This window comes from Lissotriton vulgaris, chromosome 7 (genome assembly GCF_964263255.1).
Source record: "Lissotriton vulgaris chromosome 7, aLisVul1.2, whole genome shotgun sequence".
NCBI lineage: Eukaryota > Metazoa > Chordata > Amphibia > Caudata > Salamandridae > Lissotriton > Lissotriton vulgaris.
This window is the reverse complement of record NC_141695.1, coordinates 217,119,790-217,141,027: the sequence shown is the minus strand read 5'-3', so window position 1 is coordinate 217,141,027 and position 21,238 is coordinate 217,119,790. Positions and strand designations below refer to the sequence as shown.

Sequence of the window (21,238 nt, the reverse complement as noted above, 5' to 3'; positions counted from 1 at the left end):
CCGCATTGGCATTTCATGTACTTATTTCTGGATTTTTTGCCCCACCCCCCCCAAAAAAAAGACACAAATTTCACACAGAACTACTTCAGATCTTGCTTCCAAGATGGAGAGTTGACCGGTGATAGCGGTGACTGACCAGCTTCCCCACCCCACTGTGTCACTCACTCAGAGCCTCTCTGCAGGTTCCGACCTCCAAACCCTTGGCATCATTCGCAGTGTGAGACTATCAGGGCAGCAAGGGATGGCCGTCGGTAGAAATACTCTCGCATTAGTGCTGGCTGGAGTCACCTGCACTGGGTTTCCAAGCATTTCACCACAGCTGTGTCGAGGAGACAAGAGTCCGGAGGACGGACGACAAGTCATGCGCAGCAGGGTGACATTTAAGGCCTAAGCCAGGTACTGGGCGTCGGGGTAAATGCTCTGTGCAGCCACATGGACTTCCGACACCATAATACTCACACCTGCGCATGCTGCTGGATGTGGATTTAATGGATGGCAACATTGCACATAATTTGGAAATGTAGAATGCTGAAAGCATAACGCATATATTTATTTAAGAAAAACAAAAAAAACTAAAAAGGACATGGAAAAACTTTCATGAAGCCATCCGAAGGGCGAGACAAAGAAAAGTCAGAAAACGTATCAGTCCAGTCAGAACATGCAGGGGAGAAGCAGGCAGTTGGTAGAGTAAAGCAACAACCAACATCTCCATACGAGGTGGTACCCACAGCATGATTTAGCAAAACCACTGCAGACATTACAGCCAAAATATATTCTTTGCAGCTTGTTCAAATCAATGCCAAGAGCATAAAAACACAAAACTAAACGTTTGCTCCCAGCCGTCGCGGTGCCTGTGCAGTCCAGCTGACTCACAAACAAAACATTGCTTCCACTCCGCTACTGAAGCAGCTCTTCGCACGGCGACGGCGAAAGGGGGAGGCCAGCATCAGGAAACAAGCGGGAGGGGGCGGGAAAGGGGGAGGAGAGACGCAGAAGACGGCCGGAGCAGGAAGGCGGGTGCCGGCAATGCCGGAACAGATTCGGGGGCGTTCCCGGCTTTTGGCTGACGTCGCGTGACGTAGCCAAAAGCCAAAAATTCTCGGGAACGCCCCCGAATCTGGTCCGGCATTGACGGACAGGCCCGTCTTCCAATGGCTAGCCTCCATTTATGGAGCTAGCCAATGAAAGAAGGAGGCCGTTCCTGTCTCCCGTAGACACCTCAAGAGGTTTTCGCCTGCGCGAAAAAAATGCGCAGAGCGCATCTTTTCGCCAGGCAAAACCTAAAAATAACTACCGCCTACATTATTTCAAAAATAACTAGCAAAATGAGAATTATTTTCATTAAAAATTACAATAATAATGAAGATCTTTCTAACAGCGGTGATGGAAACATGAAAATAATAGCATTATCTCCTAGCAGTGGTAGTGGTGTTAAAAGTAACAGTCATTATAGTGGTGTGGTGGGTGACGGGGAGTGTGCTTAAAGATCAGAGGTCAAATGTTTTAGCTTAATGGAGCGTGCCTGCAGCAGAAATGCCACTGGGCGTACAAGGGGCATTAAAATACAAATACATACAAAATAATTATGAAACATACATATAGACAATCATTTTGCTGATAAATAGCGTGCTGACGTATAATGACAGTGAAATTAAATCACATGTATTGTCTATGGAGAAGATTTGTAAATTATATTTTTATTGCAACGAATATTTGAAGTTTCGTACATTTTGGGATACAGAGAAGCATCACTGGTTGCGTAAAATAAATTAAAAATAAAATAAAAAGATGAGGAAATACCGTGGATTTTGTGTGATACCTGTGGCAGAGAGTCCCCTATTCACTAACCCCATATGGACAGTTGTTGACTTTCCTGCCACGTGTTTAAAGGCAGCCTCAAACAGCCCACAAAATACATGCTTTCAGTGACGTGTAAAGGCGCATTGAGGCCTTCATGTCTGTTGGCATATTGTTTCCTGGCACTTGGCGAGAGTGACAGTGAGTGCTGAGTGACAGGGAGTGCAGAGTGAGTGCGAGAGCGGCAGTGAGTGCGAGTGTAGAGTGAGAGTGACAGTGAGTGCTGAGTGAGTGCGAGAGTGACAGTGAGTGCGAGAGTGACAGTGAGTGCGAGAGTGACTGTGAGTGCGAGAGTGACTGAGTGCGAGAGTGACTGAGTGCGAGAGTGACTGAGTGCGAGAGTGACTGAGTGCGAGAGTGACTGAGTGCGAGAGTGACTGAGTGCGAGAGTGACTGTGAGTGCGAGAGTGACTGTGAGTGCGAGAGTGACAGTGAGTGCGAGAGTGACAGTGAGTGCGAGAGTGACAGTGAGTGCGAGAGTGACAGTGAGTGCGAGAGTGACAGTGAGTGCGAGAGTGACAGTGAGTGCGAGAGTGACAGTGAGTGCGAGAGTGACAGTGAGTGCGAGAGTGACAGTGAGTGCAGAGTGACAGTGAGTGCAGAGTGACAGTGTGCAGGGTGAACAGTGTGAGTGTGCAGGGTGAGCAGTGTGAGAATGTGTAGGGGCAGTGTGTGAGTGTGCAGGAAACGAACACTCAAACTAAGTCCACCACACACATACAAAACACCACACACATAAGACCACACACACACACACACACACCACACACACACACCACACACACACACCACACACACACACCACACACACACCACACACACACCACACACACACCACACACACACCACACACACACACACACACACACACACATACACCACACACACACACTGTAGAGTGTTGTGTGCTGTGTGCTGTAGAGTCCTGTATGCTGTAGAGTGCGGTGTGCTGTCGAGTGCGGTGTGCTGTCGAGTGCGGTGTGCTGTCGAGTGCGGTGTGCTGTCGAGTGCGGTGTGCTGTCGAGTGCGGTGTGCTGTCGAGTGCGGTGTGCTGTCGAGTGCGGTGTGCTGTCGAGTGCGGTGTGCTGTCGAGTGCGGTGTGCTGTCGAGTGCGGTGTGCTGTCGAGTGCGGTGTGCTGTCGAGTGCTGTGTGCTGTCGAGTGCTGTGTGCTGTCGAGTGCTGTGTGCTGTCGAGTGCTGTGTGCTGTCGAGTGCTGTGTGCTGTCGAGTGCTGTGTGCTGTCGAGTGCTGTGTGCTGTCGAGTGCTGTGTGCTGTCGAGTGCTGTGTGCTGTGTGCTGTGGAGCGCAGAGTGCTGTGTGCTGTGGAGCGCAGAGTGCTGTGTGCTGTGGAGCGCAGAGTGCTGTGTGCTGTGGAGCGCAGAGTGCTGTGTGCTGTGGAGCGCAGAGTGCTGTGTGCTGTGGAGCGCAGAGTGCTGTGTGCTGTGGAGCGCAGAGTGCTGTGTGCTGTGGAGCGCAGAGTGCTGTTGAGTGTGTCTGTGTGAGGGTGGCTCTGTGTAGGGTGTAGCTATTGGCATTGTAAATGACAATGCCATTGATGATTTAAAAAAAAAAAAAAGAAATGTCATGAGCAATGCCAATAGCTCTACCTTTAATGATGCCGAGACCATTGCATTGTAAATGCTTGTTAATTATTCAGTGTTGTCGGTTTGCTTCTGTTCTAGGTACCAAAATCACTCCCATTGAACTCTGAACTTCTCTCCTCCACAATGTTATGGATTGGGCGGCTGCTTGGTTCAGAGAAGTCCTCCTCTCTCTCCCTTTCTGTGGTGCATCCCCTGCTCTCAGCAAAGTCACCCCCCTCCCAGTACAGGCTGAACTCTGAAGAGTTTGGGTTCTCCAGCTCTTTCATTTCCTCTAACTCCTTGGCGCTGCAACGTGGTATGTCCACCTCGAAGGTCTTCTGGAAGCGTGTGTAATCCACACGAAAGGCCCCCTTCTCCAAGGTCATGCAGGGTTCAAAACGATGTCCCCAGATAATTTCGGTCTCCAGGTAGGATGTCTTGGCCTGGCAGGTCATTCCTGGCAAAGAACAGTATTATGAGACTTAAACATGGATGTGTACCCATATAAACAGCTCAAAAAACATAGGTCATCACCTGCCGCCTTATCTGCAACCTTCACAACAGTCCAACCATACTGTCTGCTACTTAAGTGTTACTATGTATTAATTCATACCCATACTACAATCTTCTCTGGAGAGCTCCTACAAAGCATTCTAGAACTCTCTCCAGTCCTTCAGCAGGGCCCCTTCTGGATCTACCCTCCTACGTACTCTCACTGTACCTTCATTATTGTTTGGCACTGGCCTTCCTAGAACCTTATCCCAAATCAATTAGCACTTTTGCTTCGAGATCTTTCTCGCCCTCGGAGCTATGCTGCCCATTTATGGAACATTTGCACCAGTGTCAACTCTCTCCTTTTTTAGAAGGGTATTACTTCCCTTGACAAAGCATCCTGTTGCAGAAGCACCGCACCAGCCCTTACGTACTGCCTGTTTCGTATTATTAGCTACATAGTGGCTTGTGTATTCTAGCACTTTCTTCTGCCCAGGCACTGCCCAGGTAGTACTGTGCTTCACTGAATGTTCTTTGCAACCCGCCATTGCTCTCTTGATTGCCTCCCATTGCTGTCCCTTTTAATGTTGTCTTCCCAGCTTGTCAGCACTATTTTAAGGCTTGTATCCCTCAGAATTCCTCCTCTGGAACATAGTTGTCTTTTCTGCTTTTTTGATAAGCTCTTCTGTCTATGTTCAACCTATTCTTGCCTATTTTCTTTTTTTTACTCCACCATCCATCTGAGCATTCGTTCACAGATGTCAGAACTGCCTTCACGATTTTGTCCCCTTTCTTACCACACACCATGTCTTACTTTACTGACTTGTTTAAGCAGTCTCTTTACTATATGTCTTAGTGACTTGTGTAGGCAGTCTCTTTGCTGTGTGTGGTGGTGACTTGTGTAAACAGTCTCTTTGCTATGTCTTAGTGACTTGTGTAAACAGTCTCTTTGCTGTATGTGTTGGTGACTTGTGTAAACAGTCTCTTTGCTGTATGTCTTAGTGACTTGTGTAAACAGTCTCTTTGCTGTATGTCTTAGTGACTTGTGTAAACAGTCTCTTTGCTGTATGTCTTAGTGACTTGTGTGAACAGTCTCTTTGCTGTATGTCTTAGTGATGTGTGTAAGCAGTCTCTTCTATATGTCTTAGTGACGTGTTTAAGCAGTCTCTGCTGTATGTCTTAGTGACTTGTGTAAGCATTCTCTTTGCTGTATGTCTTAGTGACTTGTGTAAACAGTCTCTTTGCTGTATGTCTTAGTGACTTGTGTAAACAGTCTCTTTGCTGTATGTGTTGGTGACTTGTGTAAACAGTCTCTTTGCTCTTGTATGTATTAGTGATGTGTGTAAGCAGTCTCTTTGCTGTATGTCTTAGTGACTTGTGTAAGCAGTCTCTTCTATATGTCTTACTGACGTGTTTAAGCAGTCTCTGCTGTATGTCGTAGTGACTTGTGTAAGCATTCTCTATGCTGTATGTCTTAGTAATGTGTGTAAGTAGTCTCTTTGCTGTATTTCCATTCCTTAAGAATTGAGATGTGGCAACTCTTAACATTCCCAAAATGTAAAGATTCTGATTACTTGCCTGTTGCTTCTACAATGCCCTCGAGTATAACGATGATCTCAAACTGCTCACGCTGCAGCTGCTGTGGCCCCAACTCCCAGAAGGGACTGTTCTCATCGATAATGTGACAGATGACTTGTGGCTCTACGAGAAAGAGACGGTCCTCTCCTGTCTCATAGCCCAGGTTGATCTCTGACTGCTCCAAGGGTAGGAACTCCCCCTCAGTGGTCTGACGTGACTTGATGAGCTTAGCCCGGATCTTGGCGTCCACCATGTGGCTGTCGCGCAGGTCACCAATGCGAAACATCAGGCAGAGCCGTTCATCCCGGTTGCACACCACACAGTTCTCACTAAAGATCAAGGTCTGGGCCCGCTTCTTTGGCCGGGAGATCTTGACAAACATGCAACCCACCATTAGAGCATCGATCATAGAGCCCACAATAGATTGTGCTATGAGAAGGTAGACTCCCTCTGTGCAGTATGAGGTCACCATACGGAAGCCATACCCAATGGTTCTCTGGGTTTCCACTGAGAAGAGCAGGGCTGATGTGAAACTGTCTATATTCTGGAAGCAGGGCTGCCAGTTGATGTTACCTGGGTGATAGAGATCGTGGCGCAGCAAGGAGTCAACATAGTAGATGGTAGCAAAGAAGAGCCAGGTGACGATGTAGCACATCATAAAGACAAAAAGGAACCAGCGATACTTTAGGTCAACAATAGTGGTGAAGATGTCTGATAAGAAGCGGCTCTTCTCTTCGATGCGGCCAAGGTTGACGCGGCACTTGCCATCCTTGGTGACGTAGCGCTGGCGATCGCGCTTGGTGGTAGTCTTGCCAGCATGGCGGTCATTGTCTATCAGCTTGCAGCGCTGCTTGGGATTCTTTTCTGTACCCACCAAAGGGGCTGAGAAGAAACTGCGGGATGGCATATGCATGTATCGTGGCATGTGGGTAATGTTAGGCACGCTAATGGCATGGCGTGGGTACCAACGACCATTGGCTTCTTTCAAGGAAGCCCGTCTGTACTTGGGCAGATCAGTGGATATGCAGACACTGGGTCGCTGCTTGGCGACATGAGGATAGACGCAGCCAATGTCATTGGTGCTCATGTGGCGTTTGTAGAAGCCGTTCGGCATGATGTCTGGAAGCGGCAGGATTGGGTTGATGGGTACTGAAGGCTCCATCTCCTCGGATTGCGCAAATGAAGGAAACACCATGCATTCTGCCTGGGAACAGAAACAATTGCAAGTGTGAGTTGTTATCCAGGGTTGTGAAGCACACTGGTACCTATAACACCCTCAAAATTGACTGATTGGCTGTGCAGTCACTAGCCTAGGTGTAGAATAAGGATGGCTCTTTTATTAACTCATTCTCATTTGCAGGTTTGCTCCCATCTTTTGAGGATGCAGCTCCTTATTAATCACTTCTCAAGTCAAAAGGCTTTATTTCGATAAAAATTATCATAAAAGCTTCATAATAAAAAATATACACAAGTTCATTAGAAAAAGTACAACAAATTAATTACATTGGAATTTAAAAACCTTGCTTTTCCATTAAAAGAAGCATTTCATAAAAATTTAGGTTAAAAAAGGATTTAACTTTTTCTTTTAGCCTTTTGCTCCTAATGCGCCAGGCCCACGATAGGAATTTTGTGCAAACATAAAGTGAACGTGAGTCTGACATTAAAATGTGAAGTGCCTCAACATGGTACCTAGTCCCCAGCATACGACACACATTCTTAAGCCATTTACTTCTTGGTTTGGTATATTCTTGAAACTCAAACAAAAAGTGTGCCACTGACTCCTGTCAGTGTGGACACGCAGGGCAGAGATCTGTGGTCAGAGTTGGCTTTTTCCACCGACAGGTAAAGGAATGCAGAGGTAGTGTTCCAGTTATAAGGATAAGGACCTATCAAATGGTTTCTCAATTTCTAAATAGAGTTCCCGAATTGGTAAGTCCTTAAAACACAAAAAGTCCTCTGTCAATCTGCCCAATGTGAGATCAGTGCTCCTTTTATTCAAAATCCAACTCCAATACAAGTTCTTAAGTACTGCCTTTGGCGGCGATGATTTGTTGGTCCAGGCTTCGCTTATACCCAGGTCGCACAAAAGGGATTTCATGTCCTTTAGCCATTTAATTTTATGCCATCCAGGCAGAGACATTATTTCAGAGAGCCCTTTCGCATAGGACACGAGCTCCGGAACTCGCCACAACCGGGCCCATAAAAGTAACGGTCTGAACCTTGCTAGGTCTTCAATAGGTCGACAGCCTAGGTCCAGCATTAGTGAAGTTGTGGGAGTACCTTGTGGGAGTGACATGATTGCCCTACAAAACTTCCTTTCAGAGCTTGCCAGTTCGTTGATTTTGCATGAACCCCATAATTCTGCCCCATACAGAGCAGAGCTAACTCCCTTTGCTACGTATATGTCAATGACTGGAGCTATGGGTCTTATAGCACAAGAGCGTTGTTCCTTCAGAAGGGCCCCAGTTACCCTCTTGTGAGCTAGCAACATTTTGTCTAGGTGAGGGGCCCACTGCATGTTGTATGACAAGCGGATTCCCAAGTAATCAAAAACGTCTACCCTCCCCAGAGGTATGCCATTCAGCTTAGGAGGGCGTACAGGTTTTTTGGGCAGATTCATTACAAGATATTTTGTTTTGTCTGTATAGATTACAAGGCCCCGCTCCACGCAAAAGGTCTGGAAGTTGTTGAGGAGTTTTTGGAGACCCATTGGGGATTTAGACAGGAGGAGCGTATCATCAGCAAAGAGAATAGTAGGGATGCGCGTCCCCGCCAGGGATGGTTCGTCTGAAGGGTCTTTAAGCATGTGCTCAACCACTCCATTGATGTACAAAGAAAAAAGAGTGGGAGCCAGAACACATCCCTGGCGAACTCCTCTCTCTACTGGAATGCTGGTAGTTTTTTCTCACCCTGAACCCCATCTAGTCTGGGCAAAGCTGTTGTCATAGAGCCTTACAAGTAGTGATAAAATGTAATTTGGTATTCCCATATCACTAAGGACTCTCCAGAGGGTCTCCCTAGGTACAAGGTCAAAGGCAGTCTTTAAATCGATGAATTCGAGATAAAGACTGTTTTTGCCTATGAACACCACCTTCCAGTACACTAGCATCAGTCTGAAGGCTTGTTCTATTGTGCCAGTGCCTGTTCTAAACCCTGCCTGGAAGTCAGAAAGGACATTATTTTCATTATTCCATTCCAGTATTCTGGTCAATAATACCTTGCCGACTACCTTTTGGCTTATATCTAGCAGACTAATAGGCCTGTAATTAGACGGGTCATCCCTGGCGCCTTTTTAAAAAATTGGGACGACCTCCGCCCCTTTCCAGGATGTAGGGACTGGGGCGCCCCTACAGATGGCAATCCGTAAACTGTGGATAAATTTCCCCCATGTCGTGATGTCAGAGCGCAGCAAATCCCCAGGGATGCCATCAGGCCCAGGTGCCTTTTGGGGCTTGATGGTACTGATGGCATATTCAACCTCTTTTATAGAGAAGTCTAGATCTATTGGGTCTGCTTCCCAGTCCTTTTGTATCCTAATTGGAACCACTTCCCGTACCTGATCTTTCTTAGATGTATCTAGGGTATTATGATCAGATTTGCGAGTATATAGCTTAGAGAAGTGGTTAACCCACTCTTGGCTAGTAATGTTGCATGTTATGAGGTCACTATATTAATCACTTCTGTGAGCTACAGTGTATTGTGAACAGGGTGCTCTTTTATGACGTATTAATATTGTTTTATCACCTGGCTGTTGGACATACTTCTTTCAAGACAAGCCTCGTGTTGAAGTTTAAAGAACTTTCTCACACCAAAACCCTTCCTAGTTTATTCGGAGTGTTGTCTGTATCATCTCCTGCCTATAGGCAGCACTCTTTCTACCCATAGGGCTTAGTAAAAGATCCAAGTATAATGTGTAGTTTCAGTAATAATCTTACCTTTTGTGGGAAACTGCAGTAGCGGGTAGTGTCCGTAGGTGCCCTTGGAAGGTAGGTCAGGACTTGTTTGGGTCTGATGCCTCGTCCATTGGCATCCTGTGTGCTGCTGATGCTTCCTGCAGAACTCTTGGCCCTCTCCAGCCTCCCCTGAGGTGTGGAGCTTGACATGGTGATGCTCACAGACTGTGGGGCTGGTGGCGTGTGCACCCCTCTCTGGTGGTTTGTTCTAGTCATGGACTCCTGTGGGAACATACAAACAACCATGTAAAGAAAGTGTAATGGCATCGGGGGAGGTGAGGCTGAGAAGACTGGAAAAGCACAGCACAGAGTGAACAGTAATGTGCCAGGTTTGTATAGTACTACACCTAGTGGCACAGTACATGGATTGTGCTTTTCTTTAGGTGTTCCAACACTGGAATGAAAAGGAACACCTTGGCGAGTCAGCGCGTAGTCTCTGCAACTGCACACTTATGTCTCCTATCTCGTCTTTCTGGGCTTTGCATGGCCTTTTGTTTGAAAACCTTCCCTTGCATTCCTCTTTCTCTAACTTCTCATCCTGTTTTTTTTTCTAGTGCAGCTGTCTTTTTCGCCCGTTGTTCAGTTCCTATAGGTTCTATTCTGAGAGTGAAAGTTACGCTTCCTAGATTAGCGTGGGCTGTTTGCTGCAAATTCCTTTTGAGCATTAATCGGCTTCAAATAGACGTGCATGTCTGTTTATAAACTGCATGACCTCCCGTGGCATTCATGCAATGAGAATGGCCTGAAATTGCAAGACCGCGCTCTCTGGGTGCGACATGGGGGTGGTTTGTTTCCCAAGTGCCTAGAGTGAGAGTTTGGGGTTTTGACTCCTATCTGTCCTGGTTTGGGAGGCGACCCATTACTTTGAAAATGAAGGTATGGATTTCTAGAGCCTCTTACTCCGGCTGAATTGTCGAGCTTACCTGTGCGTACCTGTCCAGGAATGAAGGTCCCCACCACAGGCTACACCCCAGAAGACACCAGTGGCGAACCTCTGTCTGTTGCGGCAGACGATTGTTATATGTCCCTCTGCCCCATTTCTCAGTGACAAATCCTAATTATCTTAAACCCGTATTAAGGGCTCATTATTAAGCTGTCTTCAAGAGAGTGGCGTCTTATCCGCCCTGCTGACAATAGTTCCATCTCCTGGGGCAGCCCCCCTGTCTAGGAAAGCCCAGACCTGGCCATCAGTTCACGCCCCAGAGGCATTGCCTTGTCCACAAGTTCCCAAACTGTAATCTACACAAAGGAGTGAAGCAGTCAGCAGTTCCAACGCCCTTTAAAACTGTGTTTACTTCATCCAGTACATATTTACCATAACACACAACGTTCCTTTTCCATAACTGTTTAACTTGGCTCACACCTGTTACATTACACGTTTAAGATTCGTTCAAACCGTTTGACTCTACTCTTAGAGCAAAGTAGTTTTCCAAAGTAAATTATGGTCCACTACATCCGATTTCGGTGTGAAGTGTGCAGAATATTACAGGGCATTTTGATAAAAGAAAACCTCTATGTATCATTTTTACTGCTTATCTGGGGTTCTTTTGTCCAGTGGATTTTAAAAAAAAATTACGTGCAAAAGAAAATGAATCTGTGGTGCGTAGCTTGACTGCTGATAGGGTGAATAACACAAATTGGAGAGGGCTATTGATGTATTGTACAAACATGCATTTTTGTAGCGGGTAGGCGCTGAAAGGAAAGAGAATAAAGACATGTTACATGATAAAGATATATGATAAAGTTTCAGACTTTAATACATTCAGCATTAAGATGTTAAATGGCTGCAAGATGACGCTCCTGCTAGATTAAAAGGACCCAGACTGTGAATGTCGCAGTATGTCTCAATACCCAGGCAGGCATGAATGTTCTAAAACTCCTATTGTTGGTTATTGTTAGGGGTGCAGGACTGGATAAAGAACTTTTTCTTCATGGATTACCCCTTTAAACTCTGACTGAGAGCCCCGGCTCATATCTGAGGTGCTTGAGTTCCTGTCATGGGGACATAGAAAGGTGAGGATTTGGAATCTGGGTTTAGGTGTCACCAGTAAGTTCTGCGTGCTGGATTATTATGCATCAGCATGCTAGCCATTGTATGGTTCACATATAGTGACATGTATGGGCAAGCAATTTTGGGCAGCCGCTTAGAGTTTCTCAGTTGTGGGGGTTTTATTTTTGGATTGAGGGGAGGGGTAAAGCTTTCTATTTTGAGCAATCTTTTTTCGATCTCTGGCGCAGTGTTCCCAGACATCTGCAGTGCTGTTTGTTGAACCCTGTTTTTCAGGTGGTCAGTGAATTGGCAGACCGAAGATTATGCTATGAACCAGTGTTGGTTCATAGCATAATCACCCTGTGATCTTGTTCTAGAAATCTTTGTGAATGGTGCATAAAGCTTTGAATGTGATCTTAGTTTTTACCAGTAGCTAGTGAGGTGCTTTTAAGGTGTTCATGATGTTTTATCCGCTCTTGTTTCTTCCAGGGGAGTGCCAACAGTAATTGTACTGTGTGCAAAGATTTGCCAGATAGAAATGACAGCCACTTTTTGTTCTAGGACTATGATTACCATGATTCGTAGTCAAAGTATCTCTTTCTGCCTCGCTAGTGTCTAGCAGTCTCATTTAATTTTCATGTTGCAGCACATATTGGTGAGAATAGGAGCGAACATGTTTATAGAATGTTTCCTTAATGCACTTCAACACGAGGGCCTGCTAGGGAGAGGAGGAGTTTGAGGGGGGCTGTAGGAAGCTGGCTCTGTATATGCTATACCAAAATGAGGTATAGTGTGCACATAGACCAGTAGAACCCAAAGGTAGGCAGAGGTAAAGTTAGATAGCAACTCACTCTCTTTTTGCGGTAGTGTGGGCGAGCCGTAAGGCTTTATCAGCGGGTAGTGTTATGCATTTGTTGTACACACTCAGGCAGCAAATGATATCACACACTCAAAGACTGAATTCAGACCAATTTGTTTGTATCAAATATTATTTAGTTGGATTTTATTTCTAGAACTAAGCCCAGCCTGGTGCAGGTAAGTGAGGCAATCCTTTGCAATAGTTATGTGATTCATTACAGTTGAATGGAGGTTCAAATGCATTTGCTTGATATACAGGGAAGTCAATCAGGATTACTTTTGAGTTACTTTGTATTCAATCGTAGCATTTGTAAAGCTCACTACTTACCCGTGAGGTTCTCTGGGAGGTGGGGAATGCCGCTACTGCTTGAAGAGCCAGGTCTTGAGGAGTTTTCTGAAGGTCAGCAATTCTTGTGTCTGCTGTAGGTGGATGGGGAGGTTGTTCCAGGTCTTGGCGGCGAGGTGGGAGAACGATCTGCCGCCGGAGGATGCTCTTTGGATGTGGGGGTCTGTGGCGAGGTCAGCGGAGCTGGCGGGTGGGGATGTAGAAGCTGAGTCATCTGTTGATGTATGCTGGTTCGGTGTTGTGGAGTGCCTTGTGTGCGTGGGTGAGGAGCTTGAAGGTTATCCTCTTGTTGACGGGGAGCCAGTGCAGGTCCCTCATGTGGGGTGTGATGTAGCTGCGGCAAGGGATGCCGAAGATCAGGCGTGCAGAGGCGTTCTGGATGCGTTGAAAAGGTTTCAGGAGTTTAGCTGAGGCTCCTGCATAGAGGGCGTGTCCGTTGTCTAACCTGCTGCTGACCAGGGCCTGGGTAACTGTTCTTTTTGTTCCTGTGGAGATCAATTTGTAGATCCTGCGGAGCATGCGGAGGGTGTTGAAGCAGGAGGATGAGATTGCATTGACCTGCTTAGTCATGGAGAGGGTGGAGTCGAGGATGACTCCTAGGTTGCCTGCATGGTTGGTTGGCGTTTGAGCTGTTCCCAGTGCGGCCGGCCACCAGGAGTCGTCCTAGGCCGATGTGGTGGATCCGAGGATGAGGATCTCTGCCTTTTCCAAGTTCAGCTTCAGTCGGCTGTTCCTCATCCATTCGGCGACCGAATTCATTCCTTCATGGAGGTTGGTTTTGACGATGTGGGGGTCCTTGGTGAGGGAGAGGATCAGCTGGGTGTCCTTGGCGTAGGAGATGATGTTGAGGTTGTGTAGTCTGGCGAACAGAGCCATGTAGATGTTAAACAGCGTTGGGCTGAGGGAGGAGCCCCGTGGTACGCCACAGGTAATCTCTGTGGCTTCGGAGCAGAGGGGGGGGGGGGCACGCTCTGTTCTGCCGGAAAGGAAGGGCTTTCTCTTTGATCCCAGCATCGTGGAGGCGTGTGCGGTGGCAGACCTTCTCGAAGGTGGCTGACTGGTCCAGGAGGATGATGGCCGCGTTTTCTCCGTTGCCTATGTCTTCGGTGTCGGCAGTTTCAGTGCTGTGGTTGCTGCGGAACCTTGACTGGGACGGGTCCAGGATGCTGCTCTTCTCGAGGTAGCGGGTCAGTTGTTTGCTGACTGTCTTCTCAATGACCTTCGCAGGGAGATGGGCCGGAAGTTCTTGGTATCCGCCTTGGGTTTCTTGAGTACAATAGATTACAATACTAGTTAATTCTTGATTACTTTTTGAGTTACTTTTGCTAATCAGTGTGATCTGCCTAGATATCACACGGAGACATTTACTAGACAACGGGTAAGTAATTCACTTTTGAACATTTGCAGTTTTTCAAGTTTTTATACAAACTAACTCCACACTTAGAAGAATTTTCAAAGACAAGCAGTCACTGCAATCCTACGGGAGCAAATCAAGTTATCGGTTTAAGAATTTTCAAAGACAAGCAGTCAATGCAATCCTACGGGAGCAAATCAAGTTATCGGTCTAAAAGGAGGTACGTGGTTGTGGGAGTTGGGTTTCTGTGGTTAGATCCAGGGTGCCCCCAGGGTCGTGGATGCACTCTCAAAGCACCCTCAGCGGCACTCAGGCGGCCTGGTGCAGAGGCCCAATGGGGGATAGGGGGCCTCGGGTTGGTGGCTGCTCATGAGCAGGCCACAAGGTTGTCGGGGCAAAGCTTCCGTACTTAAGCTTAAGTACGTGAGTGTTGTGTAATAAATAGACCATTTTTATATACATTGGTTTTTTTCTGTGTAACCTACACCATATGATTAGATCCTTCTGGATAAGCCTGAAAGCTTCTCTCCATAACTACCACTTTGAGAGCTTTCTAAGGTTGTCTAAGACTACTAATATCCCCATAAGGGTTGTCTGAATTAGTGCAAGGTGGTTCACTTAAAAAAAAAAAGTACACCATATACTAAGCTAGCCTCCTACAATAGTAGTGTGTATAATGGACTGTTTTTGTTGGATGTAAGTTTTATGAAATGAATCTTCCCAAATAAACGTTAACCTACTACATAGTAGTAGTATGAATGAGGTTCTGCTATTGAATGTTTTTGGTAGGAGTGACTGCTCCATTCTTTTTCTGTGATAGATTAGATTTGTCAGCTCCTTTGCTTTGCAGATAATAAAGCAGATCCTAAAAACAGAGGCAGCTTTAGAAAGGGTCAGTGTAAGGAGTCAAACAGCAGTGTGCATGACATTAGTATGGAGTTTGAGATTAGGGGAAGACAACAGGGGAGAGAGGCCCATTTGTAAAGTCCGCTTTAGAAAATAAAGCATTTATTTTGTGAAGAAAGTACATGTGGTATCCTGCCTAATGTGTTTTGCTGTGTCGATTGTGGGGGAAAGTGTTAGGTACATGAAGCTGAACAGTGCTAAACTGATTCACGATGTGCCTGGCCAATTAGACGAATCCCTTAAAATTTAGTTTAGGCCACCACTTTCCAGTCTCCACCAAAAAAATCAGTTTATTTTCAATGTTAGCCATCCATGTGCTAAAATTCCTTTCTTTTTTTTGAATCTGCTTCATAACTGCAGTGTTGGCATTAGGATATCAAGCCATGTCTGATGTGGTGCATCCCAACAATGGAAAGTCTTACAGGAAAGTGTGTGGGCTTTGAAACTTGTTGAAGAAAGTGGTTGACAAAAAGTGTGGACTGTATAAATAGAAGAACCTTGAGCAGCTCCTCTTAGACCAGTAGTTTCTTCACGTACTTAACTCCATCAAATATAAACTAATCTAAACAGCGCATTTGATTCATTATCTCCATATTTGTTTCTTAGTTGTTTTCATAGTAAAACATTTTAATTGTTTCTTTCTTCGAATAGAAGTCCACAAACTATATGGTGCCAACAAGCCTAATAAATGGTCTCTTTTCACCAACGCGAGTGATACAATGTGTATTGTCAGATATATATGAAACGCCCCAGGTGGATGGATGCCTGTAACTGCTTGTGAGTTCCACAGGGTTTTTCACGACTTAAGAACCAGACCCCTCTCCTTGTGAAATTTTGGCTTTTAACTTCACATTGGAGACATCTACTTACATAAATATTGGACCAGATCTACTTTGCGTGGTAAGTGAGAAGGAAAGTGTAAGTTTTAACTGGTGTAAAAGGAGTGCCAGTAGGTGGCTGTTCATTCCTTCTGTGGTTGCCACACTGCTGCAGTGTCCCCGCTTGAGAGAGACTTATTTGGAGAGTTCTATCTGTCACTTTGAAAGAAGCTCTCACTAATATTTTGAAAGTCCTACACAAAAATGGACGTGCTGGTGAGCTGCATCAGAAAAGGATTGTTTGTCTATGTGCTCAAATGTTGTTTTTCTCCTCAGTTCCGGCGAGAAGAGGATGCAGAGCGAGCACTGGCTGAACTTAACAACCGCTGGTTCAATGGCCAGGCCATCCATGCAGAGCTATCGCCAGTCACTGACTTCAGGGAATCCTGTTGCCGGCAGTATGAAATGGGGCAAGTATACCATGGCCCTCGAAATATTTTCATGTAAATTCGTTCAAGATGGTATCAATACACTGGTATAACTTGATTTATCGGCTGCAGTTAATATGGCTGACCTAGACAAGCGTCTGAGAGTAGTGGGTATTAGACACTGACCTAGTGTGGTTTAAATATTTTCTGACCAATCACTCTTGCGCGACCAACATGCTTCCTTACTGGGCCCCAGAAATGTCTCTAACAATATGTTGTCCCACTGGGCTCATCACTGTCTCTTCGCTATGTAACACCTAATTTGTCCCCCAGCCAAGCTAGTTGGACTGGTTAATGTGTAAGTGGATGACATAACCACTAGTAAAGCTGGGTGGTGAATTGGCCTCAAGCCAACAATACTAAAAATGTATGAGGTGGGACCTAACAGACATAAACGTAGTGCTGAAAAAAATAGGTACTGGTATTCAAGAGTGAACATAATCTCTGTGCAGAGACCTAATGCCCAATTTAGACTGCGGTCCTCTCCTCTTTTGTCATAATGGTCAAGTGTTTAGGTGTCAAAATTGAATTATCTTTGGTTGACCAAATATCCTCACTGAACCTGCCTGTTTTTTTGTGTGCAGCTGGTGAGGAAAATCTGTTTAAAAAAACCAGGGCAAGGTAGTCTGTGCCAATCTTGAGAAACACACTAATTGATTATGCCTTTTTCTTAAATTTAGGATCAATTTGTCTCTTCAAAGAATTTAGGTTGGTTAAACTGCAGCAGCACTCCTGGTTGCAGGAACTTCTAGATTGCATTGCCTGACCAACTCTTGCTTACCGTTACTGGCTTCCCTTTGCATTCTACATATTGCACTCTATGTAATAGCTGCACTCTTTAAAGAACAGGATAAAAATACATTCTACTTTACACCCTCATCATTCTGCCACAGCCAATTGTCTAACCATGCCAAAAGTTTGCACAAATAGACGAGGTGGTTCTTCCTTTGCTCTGCTCGGTAAAGATGTGGAACGCGTTATGAGAAACCCTATTGCTGTAACAAATAACAGAACTTTCAGGCCCTTCCTAAAAACCCTGGCCTCTGTCCTGTAGTGCTTTTAGAACTTTTTTTCCGGAAAAAGGTAATCGTGCGAAAATTGCATCCTTTTGCTCCATATGTGTTGTTCTAGGTATACATTGTTAATTTCCTTGTAGGAACCTGAGAACCATCAAAATGTAGCATGGGGGAGGGTGGGCGGGGGGCGGTTGCTGTTATGCACTATGCAGAAATGTATGAGTTTTTTTTCTTCTAAGAATAGCACAAAAAAAGTTTGCTTTGCAAAGAGAAGCTAGCTCTCAGGAACAGGCATAGTTGATATGTTCCACTGGGTGCCAAATGACCTTTGACCCATTTAGTCCAGTCACACCCCCTACTGGAAGTCACTTTTGCCTGCATTTGGGCGCAGAAGCAAACCTTTCTTCTCCCATGCACAAAAGCACATACAGGACTGTATAGTTGTAGTCCGGAGAGTTGTCAGAGGGACGATGTAACATTCCTCATTAACCAGCTATATGAGACATACATCATCAGGGCTCGACAAATCTAAAAAATTGTACTAGTCCTGCAGGTCTAGTAACTTGGAAAATCCCCTCGACCCAACTGCAACTTTCTTGACCTCTGTCTCTGAAAACGGAGCAAAAGTGACAAGTTAACAAGATTTAAAGGCATCTTTATTGCTCAGTCCCTTTGAGAGCAATAAAAATGCCTTTAAATCTTGTTATCTTGTCACTTTTGCTCCATTTTCAAAGACAGAGGACAAAAGTTAGTTTGCCTTCCTACTCGCCAGAAAGGGCGAGTAGGACCTAAAAATAGCTCGTCCACATCCATTCTCCCTTGCAAATGCGAGCGGGTGAGTGGATTTGTCGAGCCCTGATCATGGATACTAAACTTCCACCAATGATGTAGTTAAGACATTTCCCACTTTAATGTTCTTTATTTTATTCTGTTGACTGCGATAGAAACTGTGTAAAAGGTTGACAATTGCCCACAGAAGGTGGTCAGATCTACCCATTTAGTATTGGGAAACTTTATTTTGTTTTGTCTGGCATGCAGACCGCGTACAAGTGCCATACGCTTAGCGTTTCTACACAGTGAGATTTCACTAGCTCTCATGTTTCTTTCTCATGCTAAGTCTACTGCTATTGTATGGCTGGCCGGGGGAACCTTTCCTAATCTCTTCTCCTGGCAGCCTGCCTTAGCTCAGGTGACTAAACTTCCTTGCACCTTTAGCACACTCGCTGTGCTTGGCAGGAGCCTGCTTCAGTTTGAATTTGACTTCAGACTGTCAACACGACTGACAAAACTGATAACTCCAAAATAAGTCTTGCTTTGTGTGCTATTAAGTTGTGGGGTTTCAGACAATATCCTTTAGGCATGTTTCTTGAACATTGCAAGCATATGCACATTTGAATACCATGGTAAAAATCATGGGGCAGGATCCTAAATTCCCTATAAAGAATTTCCATAAATACCAAGGACCTTTGACAAACTTTGGTAATCTGTCAACTTTTGTACAGTGCTTTTGACTATGTGTAGGAAGCCAGCTCTGTATATATACTATACCAAAGTAAGGTATAGTGTGCATAGTCTGCAGTGGATCCCCAAAGGTAGGTAGAGGTCACGTTAGATAATAAGTTACTCTCTATTTGTGGTAAAGCAGGCAAGCAGTAAGGCTTTATCAGAGGGCATTTATTGTAGACACTTGGCAAGGAATGATGTCACACACTCAGACTAAACTCAGGCCAATTTTGTTTGTATGAAAAATATTATTTAGTTTTATTTTATTTTCTATAAACAAGCCAGGCCTGGTACAGGTAATGGTAATAGTACTTAGCAAGAATAATGCAGTTAAATACAGTTTGATTGCAGTTGAATGCATTTGCATTGGTTACAGGTAAGTCACTTGTTCATAAAACAATTGGTATTACTTTTCAGTTAACATTGAGATTACTTTGTATGTTACTTTTCAGATTACTTTGTATGTTACTTTTCAGATTACTTTGTTTGTTACTTTTCAGATTACTTTGTTACTTTTCAGATTACTTTACGTTTTATTCTACTCGTAGTGATCTGCCTAGATATCACAATGTGACATTTCGTAGATAAAAGGTAAGTAAATCAGTTTTTGTACATATGCAGATTCTTAAGGTTTCATATAAACCAACTCCACACTTAAAACAAATTTCACTAGAAAGCAGTCAATGCAGCCCTGTAGGAGAAAACCAGGTTATCGGTTTAATGGTAAGTACTTATGTTTAGGAGTTGGTTTTCTGGCGTTAGAACCAGTGTTCTCCCAGGGTCAATGGTGCACTTGAACACCCTCAGTGGCACTAGGGTGGCCGGGTGCAGAGTGAGGCCCGGTGTTATCAAGTAGGGGATAGTGGGCCTCCGGTTGGTGGCTACTGACTAGCAGGCCACAAGTTTGTGGGAGCAAAGCCCCTGGTGTTAGGCTCAAGGCAAAGGGTGGTCAGATTTAGCACACCAGGCGCACCCACAGAGGCGCTGGGTGCGGTTTTGGTGTCTGGTGCCTTGTTTTTAATGGGTAGTCTCCAGTTGCAACAAAAACTGCAGGCTCGACGAGGAAGATATGGAGGTAACCACTGGTTGGGGATGTAAGTTGGGAAGTCATGGGAGGTCGGGACACGCGCCGGTTGGGCCATCCAAAGGTTGTTTGATGTCGGGGGCAGCGGTATTTTTTGGCACCAAGTTTTTCTTACTGACTCCAGTCGCGGGGGGGGTCCTCCAGAAAGGGGCTGCAGGCGTCAGTCGGAGACGCTAGGTAGGTCGGGGATCAGCAGAACCCAGGTCGTGATTGCTGGGGAGATCTCCTTGTTGTCTTGTGCCACTCTGGCTGTGTGCGTCGGGTGCAGAGTGGTGCAGACATGCAGATTTGGCAAGAGTGTCGGTGAGCAGATACGGTGCTCACGGAGACAGTCTGGTTTGGGAACTCGGGTGACAAATGCAAAAACCACAGTTGATGGACAGAATGTAGAACTATATCATACATTGACCCCAGCACAGAGATCTGGGCTTAAATCCATCGTTTTTTTGCACTCAGATGCGAGTCCCATGCTCTCAACACCACTGGTGTCAAGCTATCCTGGCTGAAGACGGCTGATAGCCAGAAACCGGTCCTAGGATGCTTGATTCCGGTCCAGGAAAGACCTGGCTTGGCAGTTCAGGCTGGACTGTTCCCATGAGGCACAGGGTTAAGGCTGATTTGCATACGGCCATTTCTGAACTGGGGTGTTGTGGAGTGCAAAAAAACGATGGATTTAGGCCCAGATCTCTGTACTGGGGTGAATGTATGACATTGTTCTGCATTCTGTACATCAATTGTTTTTGCGTGTGTAACCAATGAGGCACCTCGGTTGGGAGCTGCTCACGGGCAGGCCACTGGTCACAGGAGCCCAGCTCCTAGGGTCAAGATCCGGGCAAAGGTTAGAACCAAGTCCACACCACCAGCGGCGCAGTGGTGGCCGGGTGCAGGGTGCTTAGTAGGTGTTGCAAGACCAATGCGTTTTAGTGAACGATGTTGGTCGCGAAAAACGATTGCAGGCTGTGAGAAAGTGCCCTCTTTCTTGCATGGTTTGCCCCCACTTTTTGCTGAATTGCTAATGTGCTTTGACTGAGTGTGCCCTGGGCGTCTGCCAATCAGGTACCCAGGGCCTGGGTTCCTTCCCTAAACCTGCATTGAAGCCTAAATCCAATTGGCATCTCTGGCCACATGTCCGCCCCTGGTAAATGGTACCATAGGTACTCCGGGCACTGTGTACAGAGAAGGTCCCTAAGGGCTGCAGCACTTATTGTGCCACCGTTAGAGGCCCTGCGCCCTGACACACACACTGCCCCTGCAGGCTGCGTGTCTTGGTGCCGGACAAAACAGAGTCGACATGGCACACATCCCTGTGTGCCATGCCCACAAAACACTGCCCTGGCATACATCAGTCACCCCTCTAGCTGGGTGTTCTATGCCAGTGGTGAGGGTACAGGTGCAAGAGGCCTGTACCCCGT

At 45.8% G+C, this 21,238-nt stretch overlaps 2 protein-coding genes across 3 annotated transcripts in view; one reads left to right on the top strand and one right to left on the bottom strand.

The window, feature by feature from the left end:
- U2AF1L4 (U2 small nuclear RNA auxiliary factor 1 like 4) overlaps positions 1 to 21,238 on the top strand; it is a 71,531-nt gene that overhangs the window by 38,635 nt on the left and 11,658 nt on the right. The window contains exon 6 of one of the 2 annotated variants that reach the window (XM_086929981.1): positions 16,072 to 16,205. In XM_086929981.1, the coding sequence (XP_086786107.1) occupies positions 16,072 to 16,205 (134 nt within the window). Of the gene's footprint in view, positions 1 to 16,071; positions 16,210 to 21,238 lie in introns of both variants that reach the window. The other variant, XM_086929982.1, reaches the window with a different exon arrangement.
- LOC147701239 (G protein-activated inward rectifier potassium channel 4-like) lies at positions 3,481 to 9,709 on the bottom strand. The gene is made up of 3 exons (XM_086928604.1): positions 9,446 to 9,709; positions 5,511 to 6,714; positions 3,481 to 3,897 (listed from the first exon to the last, which is right to left on the bottom strand). The coding sequence occupies exons 1-3, from the start codon at positions 9,707 to 9,709 to the stop codon at positions 3,536 to 3,538; spliced, it is 1,830 nt and encodes a 609-aa protein (XP_086784730.1). The 3' UTR covers positions 3,481 to 3,535.

Coding starts and splice junctions, on each gene's coding strand:
- LOC147701239 (XM_086928604.1), bottom strand. CDS start 9,709: ATGGTTGTTTGTATGTTCCCACAGGAGTCCATGACTAGAACAAACCAC. Junction 6,715..9,445: donor ACTGCAGTTTCCCACAAAAG/GTAAGATTATTA, acceptor TTCTGTTCCCAG/GCAGAATGCATGGTGTTTCC. Junction 3,898..5,510: donor GGGCATTGTAGAAGCAACAG/GCAAGTAATCAG, acceptor GTTCTTTGCCAG/GAATGACCTGCCAGGCCAAG.